This window comes from Papaver somniferum, chromosome 5 (genome assembly GCF_003573695.1).
Source record: "Papaver somniferum cultivar HN1 chromosome 5, ASM357369v1, whole genome shotgun sequence".
In the NCBI taxonomy this organism is placed as follows: Eukaryota; Viridiplantae; Streptophyta; class Magnoliopsida; order Ranunculales; family Papaveraceae; genus Papaver; species Papaver somniferum.
Window position 1 is genome coordinate 188,050,909 of NC_039362.1, and position 22,659 is coordinate 188,073,567.

Here is a 22,659-nt window from a genome sequence, read left to right on the forward strand (position 1 = left end):
TAATAATTGCAGTAACAACATAACTAGGTAGTTTTGTCGGCTTTGAGGATTAGTTTGCTCGAAATGCAAACTTCAGTATTTATAGGGAACCAAGGAATTTCCGAAACCGATTATTATCAAAATATGCAATAAATCACAAATAGGTTTTCATAATTCCTGGAAATGTTGTCCAAATATTGACTGAAATCTCACTAAAAAATCTCCAATTAGTAAATGCACATTACTAATTTTTATTCTCCAGTGATACGCAATTAATTGCTGGAAATTAAAAGCATATAAAACTAAAAACCTTAATTAAAAGATTCTCAATTTATTTCGATCCGGGATTCTCCTCTAGTTATTAAGGAATATCTGTAAACAATAATATATAAGAATTATTGCACATGTTCAAAGTATGTCGACATCTTTACTTTGTAAATCATTTTTCATATTTCCAATCTTGGAACCGATTTACCACACTTTCAAACAAGTTTAGAATTGGTTCATCATATTTCCAAGAACTATGTTATTGATCAAAATATCAAATCACCATTAATGGATTTCATGGTTCTACCAAAAACACAAAGTTTCGGTTCTAACTCTAAGTGGATACTAGGATCGGTCACACTAGTTTCCAAAAATTGGTTAACTAAGTACCAGGATCGGCTACCACTTTTTATGGTAAAACTTGTGATCGGTTGACCAAGTTATAGGATTGGTTACACCAACTTACACCAACTTGTTAAACCTCTTACAAAGATCGATTACACTCTTGTGGTTGGTCACACCAACTTACTAGGATCTCTTACCCAATGACTAGAATTGATCACACCAATTACAAATATCGATCTTACCATCAGGTTATTACTTAAGATCGGTTCCACTAATAAAATCCATACCAATACATAAGTCAGGCACTGTGATTAGTTTTACCAAGATACATAACAAGTTATGATCGGTTCTACTCAATCAACTATATTGGTAATCCAAAGATATGCAATGAATAACAATACCAATAAGACTAGCGATTTCCCCTTTGATTCACAAAACAAGTTTATGAATGTACTTCCTTTAAACAATGTAAACATTGTTTCCGAGAACGAAATATTAACCTTTACCCATACATAATCACAATAGCATTCATACGATTATGTCGATGTCTTATAGACGAAGTTCAAAATATAAGTGTTATACTTTGTATTGTAATTCCTTAATACTATGTCTAACTAGAGTATGATCATTCACAGCTTCGCAGTTATGTTTTAAATATGCACGACTTGAAAGATACGTTAGGAATGAAACAGTTCAAGACAAAATATTACTAACATCAAAAAGAAGGATGATGTCGTCGATGTAGCTCTTTACTTCTTCACATTCTTCAAGTAATAATTTTATGTCTCATATCCTAGTAACTTTCCAGCTAACCTATACGAAGTTGACTCTAGCATATAATCAAGCGACTCTTTAAATGAGTTTTGGTTCATCAAAGTATGACAACTAAAATTGACATACCATCGCTTGGTGGGTTCAACCGATAAATGCTCTAACAATCTCCCTTTTGTCAATTTTAGTGACAAAACTCTTACATCATATGGATAAAAAAATTTACAAGAATTCATTATACATAGGCTTGATTCCAAGTTTCAACAGCACAATAACCTGCATAAATCCAATCCTTAAATGTCGATGCTGACATTATAATAACAAAGATAATACTCCCCCTAAAGGTTAGATAGGTAGATTTTGAATCCGCGCATCCTTGATATTTTCCTCTTGTAGACCATATAACTACAAATTATCATATGATATGTTTCTCCCCTTTAGTCAATGCATTATTCTTTCGTTAGATATAACGTTTTAGCACCATTGTCCTTTCCTTAGTGAATCAAACATCACTTGTTTACTCCATCTATTTCTCCCCCTTTTTGTCACAAAATGACAAAGGAACGAGCAAATGAGGATAAACCGAAAGGATCTTACAAATCTAAAAGACTTATACAACCTATAAGAGTAAGTACGATGGTTTCACATACCATTTTAGATAACCAATATCAAAACCGAAGCTACAAGTAATTTGGTTTTCATATGTTATCAAGGAAACAATTGCCCGAATAAATTTTCCCTAATAGTTTATCAAAATAAAAATTGACTAAGAACCTTAGTTTTTTTGCTAAACAGATTGCACAAATACAATCGCTTGTTTGATAAGACCAAAATAAATATCAGAATTAACTTTATTTTTCTCATAAGGCTCTAATTATTCAATAAATAACTTAGACCTTTCACTTTAAACAAGACAAGTACTAGGTTAGTTAACAAGTATTTCTTGTTAAGGAACTCGATTAGACTTGAATAACTGAATCATCCACCTTTCGATAAGTCTAATTAAGATCAGAATTAACTTAGTTTCTCTTATCCGGAATCCAATTGGACTAAGCAAATGATCCCGAAAACTTTTTTTAAGCCATAAACAATTCATACAAACCAAATAAAGTCAACTTGCATAATTATCTATCTTAACCAGGAGAAATTGAAATAAACATAGACATTATAGCACCGCAACTGCACCAAAATTTTGTAAGCCTAAATAATTGATACCAAACAATAAAGAAAGATAACAATAGTTTTTATTAACCGGGAACAATTGAAATAACCACATAGCATAAGTACTACATCAGATTTTTGACATAACATAAAGCTTCTGGAATTGTTCTTACACACATCTTACAATAATATACATAATATTACAAATTTAAGACCTGACACTAGTCTGAGATATCCAAGTCAGTGTCTTCTTCTGATGAGGTATCTTGATAACTGTCAGAGATAGCACTCAGGGCATTGGTAAGATCTGGATGTTTTTATGTAGCATGATCAATCAAGTCGACAATCCGGTTTTTCTTTCTATGTAGTCTTCAATTTAGAGATTGTGGGTCTCCTTCAACACTTATAGGAGGAGGAGCATTGATGACTTGTCCTCTCATTTGGTTGAGGATTCCTTCTCCTAGTTTCTTTGGAACTTTTTCCCTGGGGTTTGGCCAAACAATTCCAAAAGAGATGCATATTCTTGTGATTAAACAAGCAAAGCCAGGAGTTCTTCTTCCACCTCTTCGGATTGTAATCATTTGTCTAATCATTAGACCACAAAAATCAAAGTTTTTGACTCCTCTAACAAGATGATATACGAGTTCAGCAACATCTCTAGTACATCTCGATTTGTGCATATTGCTAGGACACAGGTTTGCAGAGGCTAGTTTCCAAACACTTTTAGATGAAATTCAATATTTTGAATAAGAAAGGAATTATCTGACCGTGCTCCACCAATTAAAGATGATATAGTATTGTTGTCAATTTTATATCTTTCATCTAAACAAGGTAAGAAAGTGTTCATTTAAGGATAAAGGATCAAATCCGAAATCACTTATTTGTTGACCTCAAAGGACTTTGTACCAATCATAGTACGAAAAGTGCAGACTTCAAAGTTTATCTCATGCATATTAGCATAAAAAGAGTTTCACAAGGTCCGGTGTTTCCTTGAATGAACTTTCATGGATGATACCCCATTCACGTTGATTCACAAAGTTCATATAATTATTATCTGTAACTTTGACAAAAATCATCTCCATTATGGGTTCTTTTATTGAATCGAATTTCTTAACACATTCATCATCCACAAAATAATTTTGAGAACCAACATCATAAGCAAGACTAGGCATGTTATCATAATTAATATCCCTTGTAGAATAAATCATAGAGTTTCCGATTGAGCCTTCTCCTCTAACAAAATTTCTAACAGTCCTACCTCTATTGTCCATTGAATCAACAAGAAGAGTGGAGAACAACTTACAAATGATAGACCTTGTTGAGAGTTGAATCTCCGTAATTGAGAAGGATTGAAGAGAGTTAGGAGCAACCCTTTGTTTTTCTTGACTTGGAGTATGGATTGATATAAGTTTATTCTCTTGAATCGAACATGCAAAAGACTCAAAAAAATCGAACTTTCATGCACTGTTTGGGTTTCTTTGAAACCGAAGAAGATAGAGAAGAGGAAAGACTTGTCCTTCTTTGTTTTTATAACCAACTCCATCTTGAATAAGGATGTGAATCCGGATCCAAATATGACCTACCCATGAGCACCAAAGATTGGTTATGGGTAACCAATCGAAGGGTTTTTGAACAATATCAACTGGTTCAAGGGTTGGCGTTTTTGTTATCTTGAAATTATTAGTCAATAATATTTCATCAGCTTTGAGCAAGTCTAAACTTGTTATAGTGGGTTGAGTATTGTTATCTATGATGTCATAATCTTCAATAATTTCTTTAGAAGAGTCATAATGATCATTTTCATGGATAACAGTTTCTTCAAAGGTATAAGTCATCAAATACTCATGAATGAGTTGATTATTTATTGATTTACTGGTTTCCTTTGAGTTGTTTAGCTCCTTGAGAGACGCATCAACCTCATTTTGAACCCTACTACTATCTTCAAGGATTTTAAGCATTTTAGACAATGACTCATCTTCCTTTTGTTCATATATCTTAATCTCCTTTTTCAAATCACAGAGCAGTTTTTCCATTTCAGCAAATTCTGATAATTTTTTGTTGACCTTACATGAAGCATCTTTTGTGAGATCAATATATAAGCGACATTCGTCAAATGTCCAAATTTCTTTAGACCGAAGAGACTCAACAATTTTGGTGTTTGTGTTTAAGTCACTCAACTTTGAGTCATCTAATCTTGACATTACATTAACTGAATCATCCATCGAATTCAATTCTTATAGGTTGGATCGCACTAAACACAGATTGTTAGATCTTTTTCGTGTTTGCCTTCTCTGATACCAATTGAAAAGACGAGGTTACCCAAATATACCTCAATCTAGAACTTTTTCACCTATAAGTCCTTTAGCGAAAGTGATTGTCTATGGACTGAGTCGAGAAAATACAACGAATAGGTCTTCACACTTTGTGTAATTGTCTATGGATACGAGATCGAGACAATACAAAAAACAAAGTGTGATTACTTGATAATAGGCTCGGACTTAACCAAACTCTATAGGATTCCTATCAAGTAATTTAGGAATTATTGTTTGTGTATTTTACTTTTAATTATAATAAAGAAATTATAATTGCGAAAACAGAAAAGTAAAAGACGCATCAAGATTTTGTTAACGAGAAACCGCAAATGCAGAAAAACCCCGGGACATAGTCCAGAATTGAATACTCTCAGAATTAAGTCGTTATACAAAATAAAAAAAACTTTGTATAGTTGAGACCAAGCAACCAAACCTATAGTTCACCTACTTTATTCAGTATCCCTGTGCTTCCGACATTAGATAAGTGCACACACTGGAACAAATCTTTTGGTTCGTTTTCCAAACAGAAAGGTACCACAAATCTGTTCGGTAACAACTCTTTTCAACCAAGTGATATGAGTTTGAAAAAGGCTCTTCCTGTTTAACTAATAAACTCCTTTGTCGGATCCGAGATCTATCTAAAAATACAACTAACAGAGTAGTTAGGTTTAGATTTTGCAATCAATACTCTTAATTATTCACAAAGACACAATATATTGATGCTGATCTACACAACTAATCAATCAAGGTTATCACTAAGATAAACCGATTCTAGATGAATCCCTCCAGCTGATCAAGTTTTGTGCACACCAAAGATTATGAACCCAAATAGAAATCTTCTTATTTGTCTTCAAATCTTCTTAGATCTTCAATAAAAACCTGCACACAACAACTTGAATCTCTTGTGGTCAATCACGCACAGAACAGAGTCTATTAACAATGGATTATCACAAGACGTCTTTATATCTAACAACCGATCTAAAGATCCCGTCTTCGATCTAGTTTGAGTGAATCTTATACCTGAAGAGAAGATTCTCAAGCATAAACTAACTAGGTGCAATCAAAGTTCAACAACCGTTAGTCAATCAAATCAAATCAAAAACTAATATTATTGCAATAATCTATTTTCTCACCAACGGTACTCGTAGAGCTTCTCAATCCCTAAGAAGTCTTTAAAACGAGCGGTCGCAAGAGATTTCGCCTAATTAGGGTACTTTCCTCTCCGGATAGACAGCTTCACCAGTAACAACACAACTAGGTAATTTTGCTGGATCTGAGGATTAGTTTGCTCGAAATGCAAAATTCAGTATTAATAGACAAAGGAAGTTTGGACACCAAGGAATTTCCAAAACCGAATATTCTCAAGATATGCAATAAATCACTTTATCGGTTTTCATAATTCCTGGAAATGCTGTCCAAATATTGACCGAAATCTCACTAGAAAATCTCCAATTAGTGAATGCACATTATTAATTTTTATTCTCCGGAGATATGCAATTAGTTGTTGGAAATTAAAAGCATATAAAACTGAAAACCTTAATTAAAAGATTCTCAATTTATTTCGATCCGGGATTCTTCTTTAGTTTTTAAGGAATATCTTTGAACAATAATAGATAAGAATTACTGCACACGTTAAAAGTATGTCGACATCTTTATTTTGTAAATCCTTTTTCATATTTCCAATCTTGGAACCGATTTACCACACTTCCAAACAAGTTTATAATTGGTTCATCTGATTTCCAAGAACTATATATGTGATTGATCAAAATATCAAATCACCATTAATGGGTTTCACGGTTCTACCAAAAACACAAAGTATCAGTTCTACCTCTAATTGGATACTAGGATCGGTCACAGTAGTTTCCAAAAATTGGTTAACTAAGTACCAGGATCAGTTACCACTTTTTATGGTAAAACTTGTGATCGATTGACCAAATTATAGGATCGGTTACACCAACTTACTAAAACTTGTTAAACCTCTTACAAGGATCGATTAGACTCTTGTTATCGGTCACACCAACTTACTAAGATCGGTTACCCAATGAGCAGAATTGATCACACCAATTAAAAATATAGATCTTACCATCTCAGGTGATTACTTAAGATCGGTTCCACTAATAAATATCATACGAATACATAAGTCGGTCATTGTAATTAGTTTTACCAAGATACACAACAAGTTATGATCGGTTCTACTCAATCACCTAGCGATTTCCCTTTCGTTTCACAAAACAAGTTTGTGAATGTACTTCCTTTAAAAAATGTAAACATTGTTTCCTAGGACGAAATCTTCACCTTTACCCATACATAATCACAATAGCATTCATACGATTATGTCGATGTCTTATATACGAAGTTCAAAAGATAAGCGTTATACTTCGTATTGTAATTCCTTAATATTATGTCTAACTAGAGTATATCATTCACAGCTTCGCAGTTATGTTTCCAATACGCATGACTTTAAAGATACGTTAGGAACGAAACAGTTCAAGTCAAAATATTACTAACCTCAAGAGGAATGATGATGTCGTCGATATAGATCTTTACTTCTTCACATGCTTCAAGTCTTCACGTAATACTTGTATGTCTCGTATCCTAGTAACTTTCTAGCTAACCAATACGAAGTTGACTCAACATATAATCAAGCGACTCTTTAGAGTGTAGACTCTAGACTCAAGACCATAGGGTATGGTATATGTACTTAAATGTAGTAAGCAACAATTGGCATGCAATAACATATATAGTAAACCTATTAGTCAACGTGTTTAATTAACACGAGATATCCTTTTCCTTGTATAGTTTTTTATAGGGAGTGATCATGACGGATCGTTATTTATACTTTATTTTATATTGTGCTAAATGTATGTGTTGTTCCTGCATGGAAAATTATAATGGAAAGTGATCAATTTGAAACTGTAAGTGCAGTCTTCTCAGTTTTATGTTAATTTTATGTTTTCTTTTGAATCAATCATGCTCAGAATGAAAAAAATAAAAAGATCCTTAAATAGTTATGAACAACGCCCAAACTCTTCACAAAATTACTATGTACATCATGTTATTCACTTCTTGTTATATTGTTATGTTGATCTACCTATTGGTTCTTTAAACAAAAGTGAAAGATGTCACCGACAAATCCATGCCAAAAATTTAAGGGTCTCTACGTGAAACATCAAAAATGAGTAATTTAAAAATATATTTTTCTATTATGGTATAAAAAAATTTAACATAAGTGAAATATATTGAATTATGCTAACAACTACGTAAAAGTAACGTTTCTTGCATCAATTTGTTTCTTTTAAGGAAATTTATTAATAGAAAGATTTGGTAACCAATAATCCGATATTTTTCTAATATATATCATTTGATACTAGTATCTAATAACAACCAAAGTGTTATTTTCTGATATATGTATCATATGTACCACATGTATCACAATAATCACATTAATATTTAGTATAACTCAAATCATCTTATGTGTGGAACTGTTAATATTATATCATATATACAGGGTCGGCCCTGTAGTATAGGCAGAGCAAGAACCACTTGAGGCCACGAGCTAGGGGAGGCAACAACAAAACAAAAAAAAACTCGTGATTAAAAAATAATTACTCTTAATAATAAAACTGGGCATACCAAACACGTTCTGAAAATAAAATCAAAGGGAAAGTGAAAAACACCGGAGAAATAGTTTCTTAAGGTTCATAAATCTCAATCAGAGATTCAGAGTTACTACCTGGTAAGAGAGATTGCTTTGTTTTATTGTTTCAACTTGAAATATTAATGTAAATTTTATAATTTATATTGAAATCTGTTTGGAAACTGATCTTGATTTATTTTGTTTTGATTGATGTGTGTGATTTCTTTTAGTTTCTTATGTTGATTAGTTTTGATTGATGAGAGTTTGAATTTCGTATTGACGATTGATCAGATTGTTTCTCATCTTGAATTGATTATGTTGCACCTTAATCAATTCAATTGTGTATATTATTGTGTATGACTAAAATCATTATATGGTCACCGTATGATCAGAGTAATTTGCAAGAAAAATAGAAAAAGGACCACAATCCATAACCTTCACTCACAGAAACCCTAATTTTGTTTGTTCAAATCATTCTATTTTCGTACCACGTCCCACAGTAGCAGGCTAGAAGCAACAACCTTTAAATGTGGGTAGTGGGCATTTACAGTGAGTCATGTAACACAATCATCGTTAAGCAATTAAGGAGCTCTTTATTTACAGTAATGGAAACATATATGGTACCTTAGTTTCGAAAAAGTATTAGGCATGTGCCTCTGCATTAGTTGTTGCACGGTACCTCAAAAGGATAACCAACACTTTCAATTGATTTGCCACTAGCCATATTTGATTTAAATTTTGTACCGCTTGGATGTTCAAGCTTGTGGTCATCAGTTCATGTTAAAAATGTATTTCCATATAATGGTCTCAAATCTTTACTTGGGTACAACTTGTCTTGTGCGCTAATGGAACAAACTGAAAATCTGGGGTTGAGGTGAGGGGTAGTTGGTCTAGTGATGGTCTTGATGTTTAAGGTGGAAACGCTAAGGAGGCAAGGAGATTCACTAACTAGAGTTCCCAAGTTAATACGTTCCGTGATTATCTTGGCATGCGGTTCTGCCATTCTTATGATGGTGACTGTTTGAACTAGCAACAAAGAGATATAGTTCAGCTCAATTAATAGAGGAGAACGCTTGCATCTCATCCTTGGTGTTGTTTTTCGACAATGTCAGACCACTAAGTATTATAGGACGAGATAGATGTTTTGCCACATGTTGTAGTAGTTGCGTTCTGAGGTAGTTGTTAAGATGTTTTAGGTGAAAACTTAGATTTTACATATATTTTTAATGAGTTTGCTACTAAGAATGTACAAAGAGAATCGACTTTTGGCCAAGTATAATTGAGTTGCTCCTGGAAGTGGAAGTGTTAATCCATTTTTTGAATCATCATGATCTCAGCAACATTGGGATCATTAGCGGAAAAAGGTACGTGCTACAACCTTAAATATTTATGAGAGAAATGCTTGTATGATGCATACAAAAATAATGAAAAGTACTGCTGATTTTTTTGGTAGATTGATTTGTCTTAAATTTGTTCTTCCTTTTCCTCGCAAGTTCAATTGTAGTGTCCATCATATTACCTTTATCTAGTTTGAGTTTGTATCCTGACCGATGAATCGTTCTTTCTTTGGTGAATGCTAGTTTGTATCATGACCGATGAATCGTTCTTTCATTTTAGACATCTCATATAGTCAGTTTGCTCATTCCTATTTATAATTTTGTTGTGAGAATGTTATATGTGCCACTGTGTCTTATAAGTAATTCTCGAGTCATTCCAGTTAGCAATGTTTATGCAATTTTTGTTTTGTATAGTTTATTTTGATTAATTGGAGGCCACAATTTTTCTTTTCTTTAGGCCACAAAAATGCAACACCGGCCCTGCATATATATAAGTGTATAAGGTTCAAATCTTTTGATTTGATGGGTCAATGTATTATCATTGTTATTATTATTATAAAAATATTTTTATTATTGGAGAAAGAGTATTACATTAACTAGTTGGAAGCTTAATAAGCTAAGATCCAACAATATACTATTACATTAATTGAACAAGTTGCTGTGCTAACCTACCAGCGAGATGATAAGAATTATTATTATTATTATTATTTAAATCTATTATGTCAAAAGTGTTAAAAGCTTGACTAGATGATAAGAATTATGAATACACGATGTAATATATAATTAGTATAAAAACATTTAAATATTTGGGGGTCCTCGACGGTCTCCTAAGTATCCTATGCATATGGTAGGGCCTGTCATTGAACATATTTTGGGAGCAACAAATAGCTGTTGGGGAGAACTGAAGTTTTCTTTTTGCTGATAATCGTTGATCATATTTCCTCCTCCTTCTGGTGTACGGACAAGATAAAGTTCTTTTTTGAAATAATGGGTCGAGTTAATTGAATAAGTTGTATATACATATCAAGTAAGATTAGGTTAAAAGCACTGTGCCTATATATGGGCATGATCATCATGGCTATATGTTAGTAACTAATCAGTCTACCTATGTTGTATCAAACTAAGTACATTGTCATTAATCTCAAACCATCTTTATTAATCTCGAACCCTCTTTATTGATAGTAATCACAAAGTTCTCCTCGTCTCAGACTTTGTGATTTCCAAATATAGATATCCGATAACTGATCTTATTTGATCTTTAAGAACGATTGATAGATCAATCTAGCGTGCACTCCAAATCAATCTAAGAATCACACATAAACACTAGAAATGGTAAAAACAAACGATGATGATAAAAAAAATTGAATAGACTTGTATTATTAATAAAGCTTCACGCTCTAAACATTGAATTCGTCCTTAATCATCAAAGGATTTATCTACTCATATTACAAAAAAAATGAAGAATTTGAATAATGGTGGTCCCCTCACCCACCCCCAAAGAGGTAACCCTAGGTTTAGATGTAGAAGTTGTGATATGAGATGTAGATATTGATATTGATTCTTCTTGCAAGACCTAATACCTATTTATAGAGGTTTATTACAATGCTTGGCTTTCAAGTATCCTAGTCGGTTCCGGAAACCCGACTCTAAGCTATGAAAGAAAGACCTAAAAGATAGTTTGGGAACTTTGGCGGCCTTCATGGTACATATACTAGGTACGCGGTCCCTACTTTAAAAAGTGTCCACAAACTTTTTAGTATGTGTACCAGGTATGCGTACTCCTCCGATTCACGAAATTCCAAGTTACGCCGGTACACATACCCAATACGCGTTTTCGGTATTCGATAAACTTGTTTTGCCCTTAACTTCTTCGTTCGAACTCAGAATAACCTCATTCTTTTGCATTATTTTTGTAATTGAATTCTCATCAAGATAGTGATAAGAAATCATGAATTTGAATGAGTTAAGATTGATCTTTGACACGTCTCTTGATTTTGGGCACTTTTGCTCCTTTTCGTCGCACTTCTTCCACTTCACTTTGAGTTGGGAACTTAGATACTTGGAGTACTTCTCTTATTAGCTATTTCTAGTACTTTGTATCTCCTTTTAGGATGATTCACCTAATAGAGACAAATAAGAGAAAACAAGAGTAATAACAAGTATACATGCAAGAATCATAGCTAAAACAAGTATGGAATGAAAACTAAAATCATATGAATTATGCACTTATCAAACACCATTTGTAGAATTCAGTTACTTTTATGATTTTATCTCCCAACCGAACTTTTCTCTGTTAACTTATTTGTTTCCCTTGTCTATCTATTAATTATATATGACTCTTTAATTATTTTTTGAGTCATATATATAAAGTTAGATTCAGATATACTTTCTAATTACTAATCGGGCATGGAACCAACGGCCGACATTTACAATTACAAATTCTTTATTATATATGTTTCTTTGATTTTTGTTGCCTTTTTTCTTACGATGAGAAGTTTGTCCTAAATTAAATGAGTCAATTGAATCAGGTATAAAAAAGTTGAACGCGTTTGTTTATATAAAAAATAGTGGGGCGAAATTTGTGATATTGAAAAGAAAAAACTATCCTTATAAGCTCTAGCAATGTTTTCAGACTCAGTTTAAAATTATGTTTGTTTTTTAGCTGACTCGACACTAGATAGAGTCAAATATCAGACAGTTACTATTTAATTTTTGTGTAACCTCCGACTCAGTACCTGACTAAGGTCTAATTCCTGACTCGGACTCGCTTGAGTCCAGAATAAAACACACTTGGCCCGCGCATAATGACAGAAATACCCTCCTTCGGTTAAAAGCTTGAAATACAGATTTCATTTTCTTTTTTTTGACTTCACTTCACTTCAGAGTTCAGACAGAAAAGCGAGAACCCTAAGAGAAATTTTTGAAGGCGACGACGAATATAGAGTATGAAAAATCCATAGATGGAGAATAACAAAGGTATTTCGTATTTAATGTTGTTCTCATCTTTCTCTCATTCGTATTTTCTGTTTCTAGTGAATTTTTTTCTAGGGTTTTAAGGAAAAAAAACCTGTAAAGAGCTCTCCAACCTGTTACTATTATCAATTCCATTTTTTGATTTTTTGTTTTTGTTTTTGTTTTTTAGCAATGGGTTTTGATTGGATTTAAAAATTTTGTTTGCTAATCTGGGTTTGTTTTATTTTCTGATTTGGAGTATTTGAGGTTATGGTTTTTTGGTGTTTATCATCTGTTTGCATAAATGCTTAATTGACGTAGAATGCCTATAGCAAGAATATACTGCACCTGTGAGAGTTTTGAGTCCAATTTGGTAGAAAGAAAATTAAGAAGATTAGCATATTATGCCCCTCTTGCACATAGATCAATAGAGAATAATTCCAATGATAAATCCATTTGAGATTTGTATACATTCTGTATGATTTGACCTGTTTTTTTCTACGATGAACCCTTTTTGATGTAATTACGTACAAGACAAGGCACCTGCTAGATTAGGTTTGCTGCAAATTAGCAGTAAGTACACAATTCAAATGTTCATATTGTTTCCTCTAACCAAATATGTCTCTGTTTACATCCTGTTTTTCATTAGGGAAAAAAAAAGATATGTAGTTGCTTTTCAAAAATACTTCTAAAAAGTCAGCAAAAATCACTTATCAAAGATCAGATTCTCGATAATCCTTTCTGTTTTGACATCTTTAATTTCATCTGTAGTTCTAGATTAACTTGTGGCTGATTTCAAGTTTAATTGATCTTTTTTAGTGCAGAGAAACAAAATTTTTTTTAGGGTCACTGCATTTTCTGTATTACTTGTTCAATAATATTTTTTTTTCATAATGCTCTCGCTATATCTATGAATTCCATTTGCGATACCCTTTGCCATATGTTCCCTTAAGACTTGAGTTGCCCCGGTGGTTGAAAATACCCTCTGGTAAGAGTTTTGGAGTGATCAATGAAGGATGTGTTGATGAATATGAGTTGTAGTATTAATCTGTAGGCAGAGATATTTAGGGAAGGACAGCCAAATAAATGTGCTTGCTTCAAGTGCATAGTTTTGCGTCTGTAGTATAAATCCGGTTCTAATTTTAAGAATCAGAAAGTTTTACTGTAGCCCTCTGGTCTTGGCATTATGATTTTAGACTCACTTCCTCTACTCTATTAGCATGGAGAAGTACATGCTTTTGTTCCTTTTGTGGCTGGCAATTTATAGGTATCCCAAGATGTTCAAAATTATAACCTTCTTCTTTTGTTTCATTGCAGATTGCAAAGGCTACAGTGTAGTAAATAGCTTTTTCTAGGGTTTTAGTCTTGGGTGTACAGATCGAACTCAAAAAGACCAGTCCACTTCTCTCCCAAAATGAGACCATTCTTAGTTTCTAAACAAAAATCAATCATCAATCTGATCAGACAGCAATCCAGATTACTCTCCACCATTAGGTCCACATCTTCCAACACCAACTCACAACCATCAACAGAGATTTTCAATTTCAATGTAAGTTCTTCAAATCTCATTACCAGAAACCCTAAATTCTCCACACCCATTTCCTTGAGGTCCATTCATGCGCAGGCCATTGCTTCTGCTGATGATGAGAATGATTCGAGAGTTGATTCAGAAGATGATAATGCGATGACAGAATTCTTGTCAAGATTTGTATGGATCATGAGAGCTAAACTAACTGAAGCTTATCCAGATTCAGATAAGAGAGTGATTAATGATATGTTATTACTTATTGTTGAGAAAGTTGTTTCAGAATTAGAGATTGGTGGACTTGGTGCTATGGTTGTTGCTGCAGAAAGTGACATGTCTGAAGATTTCAGTGCAGATCTGTGGAAGACAGTATGGGAAGTGAGCAATTCAGTGTTGGAAGATATGCAGAATGAAAAGAAGAAAGAGAAAATGAAGAGATTTCTTCAGTGTGAAGAGGTGAGAGATATGACTAGATTTGCTAGTGAGATTGGTGTTAGAGGTGATATGCTTAGAGAGATGAGATTCAAATGGGCGAAAGAGAAGATGGAAGAGTCTGAGTTTTATCAGAATTTCGAAATTGAAGATGAAAATGTAGCTGGGGAAGTAGCTGTTGAAGAAGGTGTGGATGTTGTTGGGGATGGTGGTGAAATAATGGATTTGGCGGTGGCCGGAGAGGTTAAACCAAAGGTTGTATCGATTCCGCAGCGGAAAGGGAAGATTAAGTATAAGCTTTGCGGGCTTGATATGTCGGATACAAAGTGGGCTGAAGCTGCTGATAAATATCATGAAGCTGAGAAGCTTATGTTTGATGAAGAACCTAAGGAAATTACTGGGAAATGTAAGCTTATTAATGAAAAGATTCTGTCTTTGAATGTTGAAGATGATCCGTACGCACTTCTGGTGGAATGGATAGAGCTTCTACAGCCTAGAAGGGTTGATTGGCTTATATTGCTTGAAAAGCTGAAAGAACGGAACTCGGATTTATATCTCAAGGTCAGTCTTAGTTCATCTCTAACTCTTTTTATACAGTCTCCCGTATTGGAATTTTTGTTATTATCAGATGATTGTCTCAATAAGAGAAATCTACTTTTGGTCACTTTATGTGAAAAAAATGAACGACCGACGTTTTGATCCACTCTCGTTTAGCAAAATGAGCTAAACTTTGCTGCCTTAGTACAGGAGAAGTTAGAGCTCTAACCTTCCTATGTGTAGAAGGTCCATCAAATGATTCTAACATTCCTAAACCTAATTGGCTGTCTGTTTGTTAGAATCCATGTTATAAGGTTGTATGAAGTAGCACCATTTGTTGCAAAATACACCATTAAAAACAACAGCAACTTGGAATTTGTTGAATGATTTGTTAGTTCTTTGTATCGATGGTTGTAGGTTCTTCATGGTTGGTGCAGAGTTGACGTTTCAAAGTTTAGAGTTCCCAGTTTGCTAGCTTTGAAATTCCAATGGTGTACAGACTTTGATTTGATAATTACCAAGTAATTATTTGTAGAACTTGTTACTTCTGAAATGCAGCTAGTAAGCATGAAAACTTTATCTCTTGATTCACAAAAAAACAACTCAGCATTAGTGATTCCATTGAAGTCGAGAATACTCTGTGCTTCTAAGTAAGCAGTATGGTAACGCTTGCTACATGCACCACACCCCACATTGTAGGGAAAAGCCAGCTACTATGGTGTAGAAGTCCAATGGGATCCATTTCTATGGTTTTTGCACCATAGTGGTTGCCCATTCCCTACAATGTGGGGATGTGGGGTAGGCACCACTACCACGGGGTTGGTTTAGAACATAACGCTTATGAGTATTGCTAGTTGTATTGCCTACAGCTTGATTGTTGGCTGAAATTCTAAATACGTGGGTATTTGAAGCCCGTGTATCCTACATGCTTAGCATATATCAGCCCTACAATCACGTGGTAGATGTGTCGGTCGTAGATTTATGTTATCCAGAATTGGGAAGAAAATTATCCTTTGGCATTTAGTTACAGTTGAAGCATTTCTCTTTTATACTTCATGTTAGCTGAGCTAATTAGGGTAGTACAGTAGCACCTATAAGAATCTGACTCAACTTTATGTAGCAGGGTGTTGTAATTTAGAGAACATTGTTAACTCATTTCAACCGGCCTTCCATTGCTCTCTGGTATTGCACACGTACATAACTCTGTATGTTTTGGTTGCATGTTAGTGTAGCCATACTTTAATTGTTCAAGCAGGACTTGTTTTTGCTGCCTGTAATGCCCTGTAGGTTTCCACCAACTCGACAATTTCTTATGTGTAGCCTCAATGTCGGCATATTGTATTCGTATGTAGACACTTAGGTATCCATTCAGTACTCAGCACACCGTTTTAGAACCATGTATAACTTTTAGATTCATATTTACATAATTCTGTGCTAGTTGTAGGGATTGCTTAATCTTTCTCTTGTGCTTATAGATCCTAAATATGGCTTGCCTGTTCCTTAAAACCAATATTATAAGTTGTATGAAGTAGTCCGTCTGTTGCAAAAGACAACATTGAAAACAACAGTGGAGTTTATATGAATAATTTGTTAGTTCCTTGAATCAATAGTTGTTGGTTCTTCATGGTTGTGCGGAGTTGACACCAGGAATTTGGAGTTTATAAGAAATTCACTCTCTTTGTTTTTCAAAGTTGATTGGCGAACTTCTGCTAGTCAGCTTTGAAAAACAAAGGTAGCAGATTTCTTTTGTTGAGAAAAATGCTTCTAAAACCATCTCGCCGGACCAGCAGAGGTTGATATTTTCTGGAAAGCAGTTGGAAAATGCTTGTACCCTTGTAGACTACAACATCCAGAAGGTGTCTACTCTGCACTTTGTTCGTGTCTGAATGGTTCAGATTTTTGTGGAGATCTTGACTGGAAAATCACGCCTTTAGAGGTGGAGCCTAAATGCCAGCTAGCTTTTCAGTGGCAATGGGGATTTCAGCTGCATTTGTGCAGGAGTTTTAGTTACCGCTATAATTTAGTGAACCAAGTATAGTTTTTGTTAGTCCATCAAAACGTCGGTCGTTCAGTTTTAGCTCATCTCTTTATATTGTTGTTGTTGTTTGTGTTGTGTCTCATTAGGTAATGCATTTGTGTCTCCTGTAATTAGAATTTACAATGACCGTAGCCGTGGAAAGATAACCAATAGTGACATAATGGTAGTAGCTATTAATCTGTCACTAAAGGAGATGCAATGCGAATTGTGACAGATAACATAGAATATTGTCGCTGCAGAAGATAGCTGTTACTACAAGTGCATTTACTTTTCTATTCTTATGTTGTTCGAAGTGTCTGTGTAAGCTGTTTGGTTCCACTTTGTGTATTTAATAGAAATGTTTTTCTTTTCAGATGGCTGAACTAATCCTGAATGAGGAGTCCTTTCAAGCAAATATTCGTGATTATTCAAAACTGATAGACACACATTACAAGGACAGCCGATTAGAAGACGCTGAGAGAGTTCTAAAGAAGATGACTGATAAGGGTATTGAACCTGACATCCTGACATCCATCATCTTGGTTCACATGTACAGCAAGATAAATAATCTCGAACGTGCGCAAGAATCATTTGATAGCTTAAAGATTCAAGGTTTTCAACCTGATACAAAGGTTTACAACTCCCTAGTAATGGCTTATATAAAAGCTGGGCAACCCGATGTAGCTGAGAATCTGATAAAAGATATGGAGACAAGGGACATCAAACCTACCCGGGATATGTTAATGGCATTACTGAGATCATTCTCAGAATGTGGCGAGGCTGTTAGGGCTCAAAGTACTTCTACTTCTATGATTTTGGCAGGTTACCAGCCAGATTTGGCGTATTACACATCACTAGTAGGTGCTTATGGTCCATCTGATCCCGAACATGCTAGGGAGATATTTAATAAAATGAGAAAAGCAGGGATTAAACCAGATGACAAGTGTACTGCAAACATGATGGCTGGGTACGAGAAGAAGAATTCCTTAGATAAGGCGTTGAATCTACTATTGGAACTCGAGAAGGATGGGTTTGAGCCCGGTTTTGAGACATACTCTGTCTTGGTTGATTGGTTAGCTCATTTACAGCTAGTTGATGAATGTGAGGAGCTACTGAGGAAGATAACCGAGAAAGGAGACCTTCCTCCATTGAAGGTTCATGTCAGCCTATGCGCCATGTACTCGAAAGAGGGAGATAAAACGAAAGCTCTACAAGCACTTGGAGTTGTGGAGGGTAAGAAGGACCTTTTGGGAGCTGACGAGTTTGAGAGGATCATAGATGGGTTGATAGCTGGTGGGCTAACATCAGATGCTGAGAGGATGCTCAAAGTAATGGAGGCACAGGGTTTTCCTGCATCACAACGTCTTAAAGTGTCAATGATGGGATCAGCCTTCCTCCCCCGGAGATCAAAGCCAAAATTAAACTTTTAGGTCATTGAGAGTATTCTTTTAGGAATGTTTTTTGGTAGCAATGAAGCACAATGCACGCATAAAGCACAAATATATCGTTCATGTCTAGGTTTCTGCTAAGAGTAATCTTTTCATTGTAAATTAGCAGTCCCTGTGGACTAAAACTGCTGACATTGAGCCTGTGAGGAACCCTTTTTTTGATCTGTAGTGCCCAAGAAGTACTAGTTTTGTTTTCAAATAAACACTACAAATGAGTTTTTAGTTACAAGTTTTTTGGTCTGCAAGATTTTGAACTAGTACAGTTAGAACAACAATTTCAAAGATTGCATCAAACTATGCTCCAGGACTCAAGTTCATAGCACAATGCAGGCACAATTGTTTTGCTCCAGCAAGCTGTTTCTTCGATCCTTACCACCCAAACCCTGAAAGTCAAAACTCACCACCAGATGGCCATAACCACCACCACCACCTCAATCACCTCTTCCGCCACCATGGCTATCATCAACATAATAACCCCAACTTGCTTAATCTTGGATTACGGAAATTTCACAAAAAAAAATAAAAAAATCTCACTTCTTTTTTCTGAGAGCTTTCCAGAGGCAAATGGGGACTGCCGCAGACATACTTCAATGACCTACAAAATCCAGCTTACATTGATAAAGAGTGAGTGAGTGAGAGAGAGAGAGAGAGAGAGTGATTACCAGTCCGCCAGAAGGCAATTGCAGCAGAGGTCACCATCCCATTTACACTACTTTCAGTCTTCCACTACGGAGAGTGTGTGTGAGAGATGAAAGAGACGAAGAAAGGGTTCCCTTCTACTATCTTTCTTTTTTTTGTTTGTGAATGAGTTTATCTGGAGATTCGATGTTACAGCCTCGAGGATGGAAGAAGGCTTTTAGTTTTAGCGTGTTTCAATTTTTGCCTATATATTTTGTCCCACATCGTTTAGTTTACGAACTTGGATTGGGTAGTTACTCCCCAATATTGGAGCTTAGTCGCGAGCAACATGTACGGGAGCTGTGGTGTTGCGTCGTTATGTGGCCGCTGCGGCGGTTTGGGTGTGCCTACCTACTCCTGGCGTAGGCTTTGCCCTCCACACTTGGTCTTTTTAATTTTTTTGGCGTAGCATAGTGTTGTTTTTTGCAACTTTTTACCATAATCTTTTCCAATTCTGTTTTCCGTCTTTTCGACCCCCTCTCAAACAGACAATTGGACTGTCAAGTTGATGTGTCTGGCTTGGCGCTATCACCTCACCTCGCACCTCATACGACATAGAGATCAGCACCACATAGAGATCAGCACCACTACAGCTGCACCAACAACACAGATAAAAAACCAGCTATAGCAGGCAACCAGTCGACCATTAACGTGGCGGCAACAGTTATATTCGCTGTCGGAAAAAGAAGGTCACACTGTCGCTATCAGTTCACATCACAATATCCATTTCCTAATTTCAAGAACGAGAAAAATAAAAATTGACAGCAAAATTTGTCAGGGAGGAAAATTTTCAAGTTGGAGAAACCACAGACAGTTCCAAAACCTTCTCCTAGACACCTCTTGTAGCAAGGTGATAACTCGTAAGGCCATCATTGGAATACATATTCCCAGACTAAACTTTGATCAACAGAAATTTCCTATTACAAATCCCTGTGGAGAAAAATGCTAAAGTTAACTTTGACAGTTGACACAACCACTCGACGAAACATAGTTCCAATAAACCAAAACCCATTCTATTACTTTTCTGACACCTCTACCATGCTCGTCATCAAATAGCCATCTGGAATGTCAGTTTTAAGCATTTTTCATCTTAATTCCTCTGGTGATGCAACCATTTCTTTTTATGGTTGTTGCTGCAATGCTGCATCTAGCAAAAGATAAAGGGTAGTTAGTCTGCCTGCAATAAAAAACAGAAAAAGAAGAAATGAGAGCTACGCAGCTCTACCACCCAAGTGATTGGCATACGTGGCGGACATCTATAGTTTCAAGGGGTGGGAGGATGCTTAAATGAACATTTAAGAAGCTGTTCAATTCGCTGGAAACAATTATAAAGTTAAAGTGTTCTGGGAAATCACTAGATTCGATTGCTTGTTACGTACTGATGAGTAGAAGAATATGATGTGACATTGGCGCGTGTTGGCGACCAATCCAAGCTTAGATTAGATGAATCCAATGTTAATAAACTCAGACATTCCAAAACCTCGTGTGAAGAAATGATGCAACTTGAGATCTAACTGATTTAAAGTTAACCAAATGAAAAATTGATTGTGCAAGTAGGTATGGAGCGTAAGTACCACAATTATGTGCAAACTCATCCATTCGGATGAAGATGTCAAAATCCTTGCTATCTATGATAACTGTTCTCTATTTATATAGTAGGCTTGCAAGGTATGTTGCTTATTGATCCTTCCCATGGAATTATGGAAAAGAATAATACTGATGACAAGCAATTAGGATGCTTTGTATTTAATGATGACAGGATGGAAACATGTTATCATAGAGAACTCCGCGTATAGGCTATAGTGAAGTTTATAGACGAATTAAGACAAACTTGAGTGTAGTTTTTTGTTCAAACTAGCATTTTGAGTAATCTGATATTGATTACAACACTAACATAGCAGGATCTGTTGCAGTATCAGTCAAAATTATGTATAAACTATCAATTTGGATACCTGACATTATCTAGAAAATAACGTTTAGAAGAAAAAGAAATATGTTCCCAGAATCCTAGTATCAACCCCTCACTTTCTGCAATTGTGTCAGCACTTACTTTTTCGACTCCCATATACCAGATTCTCCCTCTGAGATAAGGTTAAGTCACAAAGTGCAGAGTTAACAAAGCAATATAGCTTAACCTAAAATAAGAAAGTAAGAAAACACTCCCATGAAGTTGGATCGATGAATATAAAGATATAATAACGGAAGTCTACATATATTACTCACTAGGACAATGTCATTAGCATGTAGGTTCACACAGAGATTACTTGTTATCTAATGTCAAAATGAATGTCAAGGAAGATTACCAGTTTATAAGTAGGTATCCACGGTCTCGTCCTCCTACAGCTGGTTGAAAGATTGATCATGGCTATCTGTCTCTGCAATTTCAACTGGTTCCATTATATTTGTGTATATTCTTCCCCTAATTCTTTCAACGAGACTAAGGTGTTCTTGTGACGGAATACTCCACAAAAATGTTCTTTAAAATCCATAATCCTTTTCGAGGTTGAAGCTTCTAAGTCGTGAAAGTTGATATGGTTATCATCGTAAGTTAAGACAGTGCAACTCTTCGTGATGGCAAACAATTCCCTGTCATAAACCCTGAACACTTTACTCCAACCCAATGACTGGTGTCCCTCTCGCCCTTCCATGCAATGATTATCATCCTTGTTTTTCAACAGCCACACGTCCGAAGATTCAGCTTCATTGCCACGTCCATAAACAGCAAAAGACAAACACCCATCCAAAACCCATAGTTTAGAATCATCATCAAAATCATACTCTGGCGGCCAAGGAGGTGATGAAAGATGATCATAAAACTTTTTCCTCAGCCAAATTGAAGGAAACAATCATTTCTGATACAGAGTCCAGCCAATAAAGAACTCCCTTGACAAAGACACCTCCTTCTCCACAAAATCAAACTTCCCAATGTTTCTCCATCCATTTCCACTCCCTAGAGTGTATACGTAAACTTCTATTAACCCGGTTGCCTTCTCCAACTTTATTCTTACGACTTTGTACTCATTCGTCGAAGAAACATAACCAAATCCGTTCACCACTCGATCTCTAAGTCCCTTAATTTCTGGAATCATAATACACTCTCTGGTGATGGGGTTACAGATATAGATTTCCCCTGCTAAGAGATATAAGCTTTGATAAAGACAGATCAAACCATTACTAGAACCAAGAAAGACGGTACTCCAACCAAACGGAGAGTTGAAGTTAACCCTTCTAATTCTCTAAACAGATTCATGATTCTCATCA

General features: G+C 35.2%; 1 protein-coding gene across 1 annotated transcript; it reads left to right on the plus strand.

The window, feature by feature from the left end:
- The first annotated feature begins 12,661 nt into the window (after positions 1-12,661).
- On the plus strand, positions 12,662-18,943 carry LOC113283999. The gene is made up of 3 exons (XM_026533385.1): positions 12,662-12,785; positions 14,079-15,279; positions 17,647-18,943. Exons 2-3 carry the CDS (start codon positions 14,176-14,178, stop codon positions 18,700-18,702), a joined length of 2,160 nt encoding a protein of 719 aa, XP_026389170.1. The 5' UTR covers positions 12,662-12,785; positions 14,079-14,175; the 3' UTR covers positions 18,703-18,943.
- The last annotated feature ends 3,716 nt before the right edge of the window (positions 18,944-22,659 follow it).

Coding starts and splice junctions, on each gene's coding strand:
- LOC113283999 (XM_026533385.1), top strand. CDS start 14,176: ATGAGACCATTCTTAGTTTCTAAACAAAAATCAATCATCAATCTGATC. Junction 15,280..17,646: donor ACTCGGATTTATATCTCAAG/GTCAGTCTTAGT, acceptor TTTTCTTTTCAG/ATGGCTGAACTAATCCTGAA.